The 11,859-nt window shown below is 35.8% G+C and overlaps 1 protein-coding gene across 2 annotated transcripts in view; it reads left to right on the top strand.

Annotated features, from left to right (window-relative positions):
- Positions 1–7,306: 7,306 nt before the first annotated feature.
- LOC126878799 (transmembrane protein 268) overlaps positions 7,307–11,859 on the top strand; it is an 85,620-nt gene continuing 81,067 nt past the window's right edge. For both annotated transcript variants that reach the window (XM_050641697.1, XM_050641698.1), the window contains exon 1: positions 7,307–7,790. In XM_050641697.1, the coding sequence (XP_050497654.1) occupies positions 7,484–7,790 (307 nt within the window). In that variant the 5' untranslated portion in view covers positions 7,307–7,483. The remainder of the gene's footprint in view (positions 7,791–11,859) is intronic.

Genomic DNA, 11,859 nt, shown 5'->3' with positions numbered 1-11,859 from the left:
TTTTCCATGATCGGGCATACCACCCAGCCTATACAGATTGTGCTATACTTCCTCATTTCCTCGGCTTTTGTTGGGCGTACGGCTATAGTAGCCACCTGTTCCCCGTGCCTATTAGTTCTTAGCGTTTTTATATTCACTTCTTCTGTAGGGATACCCGTGTAGGCTTTTATGGCGTTATGTAATATCTTCTCTGTTACTCCAGGGTCCAACTTCGTTATCGTAAAATAATTTTCTTTTTTTCGTATGGCCATGTTCATACCAGATTGTATCCATTTCTTTTTTTAATTTTTCCGCGGCTCCCCTCCCTTTTAATTTAACGAGGATATCTCCCCCTTCGTTTTTTTTAATCTGTCGACTTCTACTCCTATCTTCCCGATATCTATCTTTTTATTCATTTCTTTAAGCACGTCCGTGTATGTTTTTCCTCCCGTTTTAATTAGGAGGGCTTCCTCTTGTTCGTTTCTCACCTCTCTATCCATTTCTTTTCCTCTTACTATATTTCCCCGTTAATATTCTCCCCCTACCCACGAATTCTAGTGACTTCCGCACATCGTCTTTATTAATTTCATTATTGACGATTACTATAACCGTTTCCGGTTGCTTCTCCCTTTCTGTTATCTGCTTGATGGCCTTCTCGGCCATCTCATACATCCCGTGTCTCTTTATTTTTGTGACGTATGTATACCACTGGTTTTTTTGACTAGCCATAGAGCTTCTCTTAGCATTCTCGATGTACTTGATGTCCCCCTCTTTGCATCTCTCTATGAGTTCAAAGTCTTCCTCCCTATATGTTCTTATTACACTTTCTATCCCCCCCTCTGTTATTTCGTTTTTCATTATTATTAAGCATTCTTTCTTTTCTACCGTTTCCTGTAGTCCACCTTGTTCCCACTTCGTTTTTTCAAAGACCTTTTCTTCCCATTTCTTTTTGTAGATTTGGCTAAAGGCGTTTGAGTCTCCCCCTTTGTTTAGGATCCCTATTATTTTTTCTGTCTCCTTTCTCTGCCTGTCTTGTTCTACCTTTAATTGACATTGCTCGAATTTTATCTCTTCTTCCTCTCCTTTTTACACTTGGATATGGCTGGTTTTATTTTGAATCGTGTTTATTTCCCCCAGTAGCTTCTTCATTCTAATCTTCTCTTGTTCTATGGATCCATCCGTGTTTAGGATATCGAGCATCTCCCTTATCTTCCTCTGGACCCTCTCTTTATCCGTTTCTTCAGAGTATCTCTTACTCTCTTCTAATTTCTCCTTCTTAAATTTCTCATTAATCTCCAGACTATCCCCCTTTCTTCTTTTACTTGTTGCATTTCGATTCTTTCCCCCTCATCGAACAGGAAAGTTGCAAGGATGCTTTCTTCTATATCCTGCCATCCTGCTTCCCCTTGGCTTTCTTTTTTTCCTTCGGCTTCTGCTTTTGCATTCTCTACAATTTCTGCCGAGGAACCTTCCTCTCTTTTGCCTCCATCTTCTTTTTCCTCTTCTTCTTTCCTATGTATTTCTCCTAGAATCTCCTCCCCTACCAGTGTCGAGTGTTTTTGGGCACCCGATCTGTTCATTTTTGGCTGCTGACTATGTCAATTCAATAGTTCCAATTCGAATTTAGGAGTCCGTGTATGGAGAAGAGCAGCCACAGACAGGCAAGGGTGGAGGCAAAAAATAAAGGAGGCCAAGGCTCAATTTGGGCTGTAGTGCCGTAGAAGAAGAAGAAGAATTCGAATTTTCTCTGCTCTTCTTCGTCTACTTTGCCGTCTAGCGGCTGTTCTTCCCTATTCACATTTTTACCTGTAGCGTTATCCTTGTTCGTTTGCGTTTGGTCGTCTTCGTCTTCCCTCTTTGCTTTCTTTGTTTGATTTGGATTCATATGAATCCCACGAGTCGGGACGTGCTATTCGTCCGACGCAGCAGTGCGCTCTTACCGCGTTAATGCTGTTTACTTTGGGAGGTCGCCAGGTATCCCGAAGGGATCGTTTATGATGCTCTAACCCTTGCATCTCTCATATCTTTGGCACGATGCCTTCCACCGTGATAATGGGGATTTTTTATTGAGGTTTACTCCTCTAGGCTTTTTATCACGGTTGCCTCCGGACGCAGTGGCAGTCTGTATTCACAGTCTACCTGGAGTTTCTGCGTAACTGCTGCCTCCCCTGTTACGCGGGATTTGGAATGGATGTGTGGTGGGAAAGGTACTTTGGTGGGGTAAGACATGGCGGCTACTCGCATTGGGTATATCGAAAAAGTTTTCGAACAAAAACTTGTAATCGCAGTTCGACGGCGGAGCCCCCCGCACAGTGCTTTGGTGCCCCCCTATCGACCTCCGGCCACAATGCTGAGGTGTGCGAGATTAAATTGAGGGATTAGAGTAGCCATAGGGAAGTTCGAGGGTGAAATAGAACTGCTGAAGGCGAAGGCGTCGCAACTGCTCGCCTTTGTTGCGACGCCTTTTAGCGTCCAGCGGCGGTGTCCGGCGCCCACCCGGTGCACAGTCGCTGGACGCTGGGACTGTTCTTGGTTTCACCGGTCGTGCTCCCCTCACAATTTTAGGGACCACGACCCGTTTACTGGGCCCTCCCACCGCCGTCGAGGTAAAAATACAGCCCCAGGGAGATTGGGAAAGATTCTTCAGAAAGTAATAATCTTGATGGAAGTTTTTCAGCACCAAAAAGAAATTTTTAAGGCATTACAAGATTTTTTACACAATCTATGGTTTTCGAAAATATATCAGTGTAACAAAAATTAAAAGAGATTGGCTATATAGGTAACGTACTCTCCCTCAATCGGAAATTTTTACTGCTTTCCATGTATTCTTTTGGGAGAACATGGCGAACATTTGGCGAATACTTATCGACAGGCAGCGCCTTCCTGGTTGAATTGACAGCTCTTTGGAAATTTAATTTAATGAAGAACGAGATTACTGGATTCAAGTTCTAAAAAGAGTAGTCTCTGTGGTTAAGTTTTTATCTTCTCACGGATTACCGTTTAGAACTGATACAGGGGTTCTTCGTTCACAAAATAATGGGAACTACTTAGGCATTTTAGAGCTACGTGCAGAGCACAATCCTCTTTAAACTCTCATTTAGCTAAGTATGGCAATAAGGGTACTGGAAAGCCTTCTTACTCATCTTCAAAGATCTAGGAAGAAATAATAGAATAAAATACAATTATTGTTAAAAATTAAGGAAGCCAACTACTACTCCTTAAGTGTCGATTCAATACCAGATTTGTCTCATATTGACCAGTTGACTATTTATTAAGATAGTAGAGTGTATGAGGGTTTTCTCACATTCATACCCATAAGTAGGTATACTGGAGAAAATCTTTCTTTTGCTGTTTTAATCGTTTTAAACGACTGCGACTGCGGAATTAATGTAAACGACATGAGGGGACAATCATTCAGCAAACATGTCAGGCAAATATAATGGTATCCAGGCTCATTTATCTAAGGTTAACAAACTTGACATTAACATTCCTTTTACCGCACACTCGCTTAATTTAGTTGGAGTAAGTGCTACTGAAAGTAGCGTCAACGCAATATCGTATTTTGGGTTTGTTCAGTCCGTGTACAATTTTTTTTAGCCCACCGTTGAAAAGTTATGATCAAATGCTTAAATGATACTCCACTAAGCGATCTCATTCGTCACGATCTAGTCATTAAAAGAACAAGCAGCATTAGATGGAGGATGGAGTGCAAGGGCTAACGCAACAAGAGCTTTGTCTAAAGGTTACAACGTCTTTAAATCTGCTGTGTATTCCGTTGCTGAAAACACTAATCAAAAGGATGAAAGAGTTCAAGAGGCTAAGTGTTTATTGAAAGAAATGTCAAAAAAAGAAACATTCGTAATGAATGAGGTTCGGGCAACAATTTTAGAACGCATCAACGCTGTCAGTAAATCATTACAGAGAGAAGGGATTGAATTTAAAACTGCAGATTGAGGATGGAGATGGAGGGGTTAACCGAGGCGGTTTTGGAGATAGAAGGCGGAGGCCTTAAGGGGCCTCATAGCTTGGGTTGCCTAGGGGCCTCAAGACTCTTAATCCGGGACTGATTGTTATTTGTGCCTTTAATTTTTATGCATTTTTGATACTAGATTATTAAATTATGAGTTATTCTGGTACTAAAAGTTACTCTTGCTTTAAGTTGGTAAAATACACCGTTTATTTGGAAATTTGTTTCAAATTCAAAAAACGACACATCTTCAAATCGATTTTTCTAGAAAACGGTGTGGCGTAGTGACTTAAAGCAAGAGTATCTTTTAGTACTAGAATACCTAACAATTTAATCATCCAGTGTCAAAAATGCTTAAAAGTTAAAGACAAAGAAGTTATGCGATAACATAACCGTTGGCCCACCCAAAACGGAGGCCTATCTATGTCTGGTACTAAAAATTCGATTATCTCTGGAAGATCAATACATGTACCAATTTTCGTTTTTCTAACTATAGAAGCGTTCTGGAGATATTTCAGACAAACTAACTACAAGACGCCATCTTCAAAGAGCTCTAGCTCCCTTAGGAAGTAGTTTCGGACTATCTGAGGAATCTCCTGTCTTCGTTTGTCGGAGTTTCTGGACACTCTGCATAATATGAAAATTTATTTATAGATATAAATTTACATTTTTTAGGTATATTTTGAAACATATTAAAAAAGAAGCCGCATCATCGACAAAAATGTATTGGAAAAATCAATCTTCACTTTATAACTTCAAAGGGCTGTATTTTGTGTGCACATTTGTATTAAGGTAAAAGTTAGTTTTAATCGAATTATTTTTAGTCCCAGAATGCGCGATTTAATTTATTACCTCCCTTTTTGTTACACCCTGTTTAATTATCTATTATATAGTAAGTATGTTGTACATACCTACCTACCTATAGCTCCCCGTGTGCAACAAGCTTTATTTTAAACTGCTCGTCAAAAGTAAGGGATATAGAAAATTATGCTCATTTTCATAGCTAATTTTTTTCGAGAACAGATTAACGGATTCCGCTATTTTTTTATTATTTTAGATTTTTCTTTAGTATTTACACAGTTTTGCAAAGGTTTACTCAAACTTCTTTTTTGTATTTATACCGGGTGAAAGAAAAGACATGTTTTTCTTATGTTAAGTTTGAGACGCCCTGTAGGGAGGACGAGGTACAAATGTGAGTAGGTAGGTATGGGAACATCCATAAACTACGCCGTAGGAGTTTTTAATGCCCTCCCCACCTACCGTCGTAAAGCGTCGTTTACAGTTGACCCCCCTCATACCGACGTCGCAATTGCAACGCATGACCCCCCTTTTTAGAGATCTTTTAAAATTCCATGTTATTTCTGGATTTTTTAAAGTTAGCTCTGCAAGTTTATTTACGAATGTATCCAAATCAGTATTACTATGTAGCTCATTAATATCCGCGTACTTTTTTCTCTCAATTCATTGTACAACTAATAATTAGCTTTATTGGGACAAAAGGCAACACTTTTATCGGAGTTCCTATACTTTCTTAACTGCACCATATAAATCTTAAACTTTATTTTGTTTTGATTCCAATGCCATTTCTTTTATTACGTATAAATAGATACAATGTACTAACTAAATAGAATAGAATAGTTTTTATTTCTATTCATTCTTGTAGAATTGTTTCACACAGAGTATTCAGTAAATAAGTGAACAGTTTATTATTTATTGCTTCCAGACGTTGTTCTGAAAACAAGCGTTTGCGTAAAGACATAGAACAATGTTTTATTGTTTGTTAGTCTGTATAAAACTGCTAGCAATATTATTAAGGCTGTGAGTGATAAAAACAAAATGAAAAGTATGCGATAAAAATAATATATGTACTAATTGTTTTTAATTCTAAAATAGGATATATTTTTTATATTCGTGAACTTCAAACGATGTCGGATGTGTACTAATGACCCCCTGCCTCCTGTCGTATACAGTCGTAATAAGCAAAGTCCTGCCCTCCCCATTTTCAACGACGTAGTTTATGGATATTCCCTATTCATCAGAATCGTATTGTAGCCTTATGTTTTGTGAACATTTTGCTTTTTGAATGTTCCTGATATCTTTAGAAACAAAGAAAACAGACGGTTTTGTAATTTAACATGTATTTTAACCGAAACAAAATTTTGAGACGCCTTGTAGGGAGGAAAAGACACAAAGTCGATATACATCGATATTATGTTGTAGTCTCATATTTTGCGAATATTTTATTTTTTTTTTTTAATTTCTCTGATATCATATCTTTAATAACAAAGGAACTAAACGGTTTTATTCTTTATAGTCTGTATTTTAACTGACGACATGCGATATGTACGTGAAGAGGCCATGTGTTGTCATACCACTAAGATGAAATTATTTTTTACATATAGTGCGAAAGGAACAGTGTTTAGAGAAAAAAATATGTGTAATGTACCTCTCGCAATTTAAAGAGCCTTAATTCACGTAGACACAAAATCCGTACTTATTCTCAAGGAAATTCCGCCCCAAAACATCACAGGGCTTCCATTAAACAATCTCGTCTTTCTTAGGTTGCGCTGTGGAAGCGGTCGATAAGGTAAACAGTTACTGTTTACCTTATGCCTTTCTGTTTTTAAAGTTGTGTTATTAAACTGTTATTTTTTATTGTTAATTTAGTTTTGTTTGGGTTAAAACACCTGTTAAAGAGTAAAACCACCTATCTTCTTTGTTTCTGAAGATATCAAGGACATTTAAAAAAGAAAATATATGTTCATAAAAGATAAGATTATAACGATTCCGATGTATACCTACTACTAACATTTTTTGTACCTCGTCCTCCCTACAGGGTGGCACAAACTTAACATAAGAAAAACATTTCTTTTCTTCCGCCCGGTATAAGTACAAAAAAGTAGTTTGAGTAAACCTCTGTATACAACAGTAGTATTACAATGTATGTAAATACTAAAGAAAAATCTAAAATAATAAAAAAAATTAGCGGAATCCGTTAATCTGTTCACGAAAAAATCAACTATGAAAATGAGTCGGTTCGCTAAATTCAGGCACAACTCTGGCTAGTGATTTTAGTAGGTAAGTAATTTTGCCAATTTGGTAAAATTGGCAAAAATAATTAATCATTGCAATAGTTAATAATTACTTAAATAGTTAGTAATTTTGCCAATTTTGGCAAAATTGGCCAAAAACAAAAAAATTACCTACTAAAATCTCTAGCCAATTGTGTCTGAGTTTAGCAAACCGACATACCCTAATATTCCATAACTTTTGATGAGTAGTTTATATTGAAGTTAAAAATTATGAATTCCTTTATATTTATTTAAAATCTGGCAACGTTGGGCGAATTTACCTGTCCCACCTGCCACCTGTGAAGTGAAATAGTTTGACACTAAAGAAAACATGAAAACAGTGTATTTATTGTGAGTCTTGTGACTTCTAGTGCGATGAAAAGAAAAAATTCAAAACAAATGTGCTAAGTTCTTGGTAAAGAAATGTAATTTTTTGTAAGTTATTTTTAACTATAGTTTCGCAAAAATGAGCGATTCGGAGACGGCCAAACCCACCGAGGAAGTTGTTCTACCACCGCCTAATTCCACACAAACAGAACCAAGTCCACCGAAAATTCAAACAAAAAAAAACTGGGTGAAGTTTGATGAAGATCGTTCAGCAAATAAAAGTGCCGATACACCAGCTGTTATTAATACCGAAAGTGTCCAAGTGAATATTGAAAGAAGCCTTAACAGATCAATTGATACAAATAATGTGGCTATATTGGACCCTAAACCTTTAAGAAATGTTGAGTTACCTGTGGCTACAGTTGAGCCTATCCGACAAGGATTTAGTAAGTTTTTTTAATTTTTCATATTTTTCAACTTTCTTTGGTAGTGGTAGTGGCTACTGTTACATCCCTGTGTTAGAATATGGTTCTACTAATTAATGGCGGGGAATTCAAAATTTTTATATTATAACAAATAAAAAAAATCTATTTAATATGTCTCAGTGTTCATTTTGCTTCTTGAAGTGAAGTTCATTATTCATTCATTATTCAGTCATTTAATTGTAATCAATTTAAATGGTTAACTTTTAAACCCTAAAGTGCCATTCCTGTATTTAGGAAATTTTTGTTAAGTCAATTTTAATCATTACCATCATTCATTATTAGATAAAAGGACACCACACACATCTTATGGAAAATTTAATGCCACTCAAATGAAATATTTACATAAATAGATTCATCTCAAAATTACAATCATTTCATATCATTGCGCCAACTCTGAATTTTTATTAATAAAGGCATAAATTGATATCAATAAATCTTAAATCAAATGGGAATGTTTGTGAGTCAAAGAGAGAAAACAGATTTTGTAAATCGCCACTTCATAAATCTTTCCTCAGGTAGGCAGAGGCTTACTCTTATCTTTTAAATATAATAAAGTACGTATAATTTGGTCAGTGATACAAACTTATATAGTTCCTCTTAATCGGCTTAGCTCACGCTGGCAAGCTGTTTTCAATAGCTACTTGACTAATAGTATTTATCAATGACAGTTTTATGGACTTCAAAAATGTGATTTCTTTGATAAACTTGAATTACAATTTACGCCGTTATTACACAAAATTCAGAGTGAATGATATGAAATGATTGTAGTTTTGAGACAAATCTATTCATGTAAATTTTATTGCATTTGATTGACATTATATTTTCCATAAGATGTGTGTGGTATCCTTTGTCCGGATATTTTTGCCACTGTGGCTTACAATATTATTAACTGTGAAAACAATATTAAGAACAATATATGTATATATACATCCGAATATTGCTCTCGACGGTCAGATGTGTAAGTACGATAATTTTTATGGGATACTCAAGCATACTCAAGCTCGATAACATGGAAAAAGTCCCACCGAAGCTCAATCCTTTTGACACCGTAGGTATCTGGGATTAGTGAATTTTCCACTAAGAGGGAATGAGAGCTATATGGCTAAAAGTGGACAATGAAATAAGGAACCAAATCTCCCGATTTCTCGTACGGTAAATTTTTAAATACAGTACCACCTGCCACATCCGGACCTGTCATATTGGGACCTCTCCATATCCGGACAGTTCTGCTGTTTGCATCTACAGAAATCTACCGAAAGGCAGTTAAAGTAAAGATGATGTGACATCCCTCTGTCAGCCTATGGATCAAGGTATTATAGAATCTATAAAACATATCTATCGACGAAAGTTATTGACGGCGTTGATTACTGGAATGTATGAAGGAGAAAACTTTCAAGAGACTATATAAAGTGGTCTTGAGGTCCGGATTTTTTCATATCCGGATCGGTCTGTTGCCACATTGATCCGGATATGGCAGGTTTTACTGTATTGTAAAGTAAAAGTTAATTAAAATTTACTTTTCGAAATAAACGATCATATTTAAAATTTACTCACATTAAAACAAATTCATCTCTGTCCATTGCTGTTTTCTCAGACATCCATCTTGGTGAGCTGCTGAGACTTACACACTTACTTCCTTATGTGATGTAGCTGTCTTTTGCATGAGTTTGCAACCTGACTTTTTACGATCAGAAAATTGACGCCCTTACCGCAGGTTTTATTAATATTTATTTTCACTCCGCTTAATCTTTTTTCTGTTCTTCATTATTAGAACTATTAATAGGCATAGGCAGTTATAATGGCAGACTTTTTTTCTAAGGCCCTTCGTCTTCATTCTTTTGTAAAACAAATGTTTAAATTGTTTTTTATTTATTTATTTTTTTAGTAGTCAGTGTTACGACCCCTAGTCCTTATGCAAGCTTCAATTTGCATGGGTACGCTCCTAATCAAATTATCAACATTTTGTTGTGGTAGGTTGCTCCATCTTTAATTAGCAGCTTGTACTAGCCGTGAAGTGTTTTGTGGATTATCTCGGCGAGCTCTAATTTTTCTTTTAAGCATATCCCACAAATGCTCTATCTAGGGTTAAGGTCGGGTGAGCAAGCCGGCCACTGCAGACCACTGATATCTTCTGCTTCACAGAAGTCTGCAGTCACCCTATTGGCATATGGAGGTGTATGCCTTCATTGCACCTCCAATGCCTAACTACAGGTTCTAGAACCAAATCAACATTTCTGCGAGGTGTTAAAGTTGGTTGGATGAAAATTAAATGAGTTTTTTTACCGCCTCCCCAGAACATGACACTTCCTTCTTTATATCTGTGAGTGTGAATACATCTGGCAGTTTCCGATCTTGCTTGTCTTCCTTGCCCTTGTACACGAAAGTACACGAATTCGTTGGTCATCTGATTTTACACGCAAGTCCTGGTTTCGTCTGAAAATAGCACATTTTATATACAGGGTGATTGATTATTGTGATAAAGCTCAATAGATCCGCTATATTAATAGATGGCAATAAAACATAATAACAAAAATTGTAGCCAACTTTGAGCTTCACATTACAAAATTAGTAAGAATGTTACCGGGTGTTCCATAACATAGTGGCAGACCAAACTCATGTTTTTTTAAATGGAACACACTGTATTTTATTTTATATTGGAAATCTTCTTAACATCCCCATCACAAAAATATAAAGGTTCGTTATGTTATACAGGGTATTTATAAAGTTATAACCAATTTTATATGACAATCATAACAAGTTCAACTCTGTGTATAAATAAAAATAAGCACAACAGCAATGGTTTATTGGTGCCATATTTTTTTGTTTATTGTCAAAATTTTTAGGAATGGTTGATATTGCTAATTTTCTTTATATTGAATACAGGGTGAGTCAAAACGCAAGTACATTATTTTCTCAGTAATTTTAAATGGAACACCCTGTATTATATGTGACTATCGAAAATTACCATTACCGTACTCTAATTTTTGTATAATATTCCCGAGAATATTCCCTATGTCTAAATTTGTTAGTTTTCTAGATATTTTCATTTTTCAGAGCAAATTATTAATAAGGTGTCTAAATTTTTCCAAATTGTAAGTAAGCCATGACTGAATAGTCTAAAACTGACGGTTTACTATAATTGTTTGTAAATTGTGTTATTAAATAGTTAAGATGAATTTTACTGTTGATGCACGAAGAATTTATCATGAACGGTTCCCTGAAAGACGACAACCTACAACAGCAAGCTTGGAAAAATTAAGGATTGGTTTTTAGCCACACTGGTTCAGCTATGTATAAAAAACACGGACGAACAAAAAGTACTGTAACAGAGGAAAACAAAATAACTGTGCTGCTGGCAGTTACTGAAAATCAACATACAAGTATACAAAATATTTCCAAAGCAAACGAACTAATTTACTACTCTGTGCAAAGAATTCTTGCAAAAAACATAATGCACCCTTACCGCATTCAATTGTACCAAGAATTAATTCAGGAAGATTCTGAAAAAAGAATAATATTTTGTGAATGGGCCTTAGATAAAATCAATTGGCAGATAGATTTCTTCAATAATGTAGGTACTATTTAGAGATAAAGATACGTTTCATAAAAACGGTTCAGTTATTAGGCATACCTTTTTTATTATGTTAGACACTGGGGAATATGGGGAATATTATATAAAAATTAAAGTATGGTAATGATACTTTTCGATAGTGATATAAAATATAGTTGTTCCATTTTAAATTTCTGAGAAAAGAATGTACTTGCGTTTTGACTCACCCTGTATTCGATACATATAAAGAACATTAGCAATGCCAAGAATTCTTAAAAATTTTGACAATCAACAAAAAAATATGGCACCAATAAACCACTGCTCTTGTGCTTATTTTTATTTATGCAGGGAGCTGAACTTGTTACGACTTTCATAGAAAATTGATTATAACTTTGGAAATACCCTATATAACATAACGAACTTGTATATTTTTGTGATCGGGAAGTTAAGAAGATTTCGAATATAAAATAAAATATAGGG

Source organism: Diabrotica virgifera, chromosome 1 (assembly GCF_917563875.1).
Source record: "Diabrotica virgifera virgifera chromosome 1, PGI_DIABVI_V3a".
Taxonomy (NCBI): domain Eukaryota; kingdom Metazoa; phylum Arthropoda; class Insecta; order Coleoptera; family Chrysomelidae; genus Diabrotica; species Diabrotica virgifera.
Note: the sequence above shows the minus strand (reverse complement) of the source record. Positions and strands in the feature narration are given on the sequence as shown.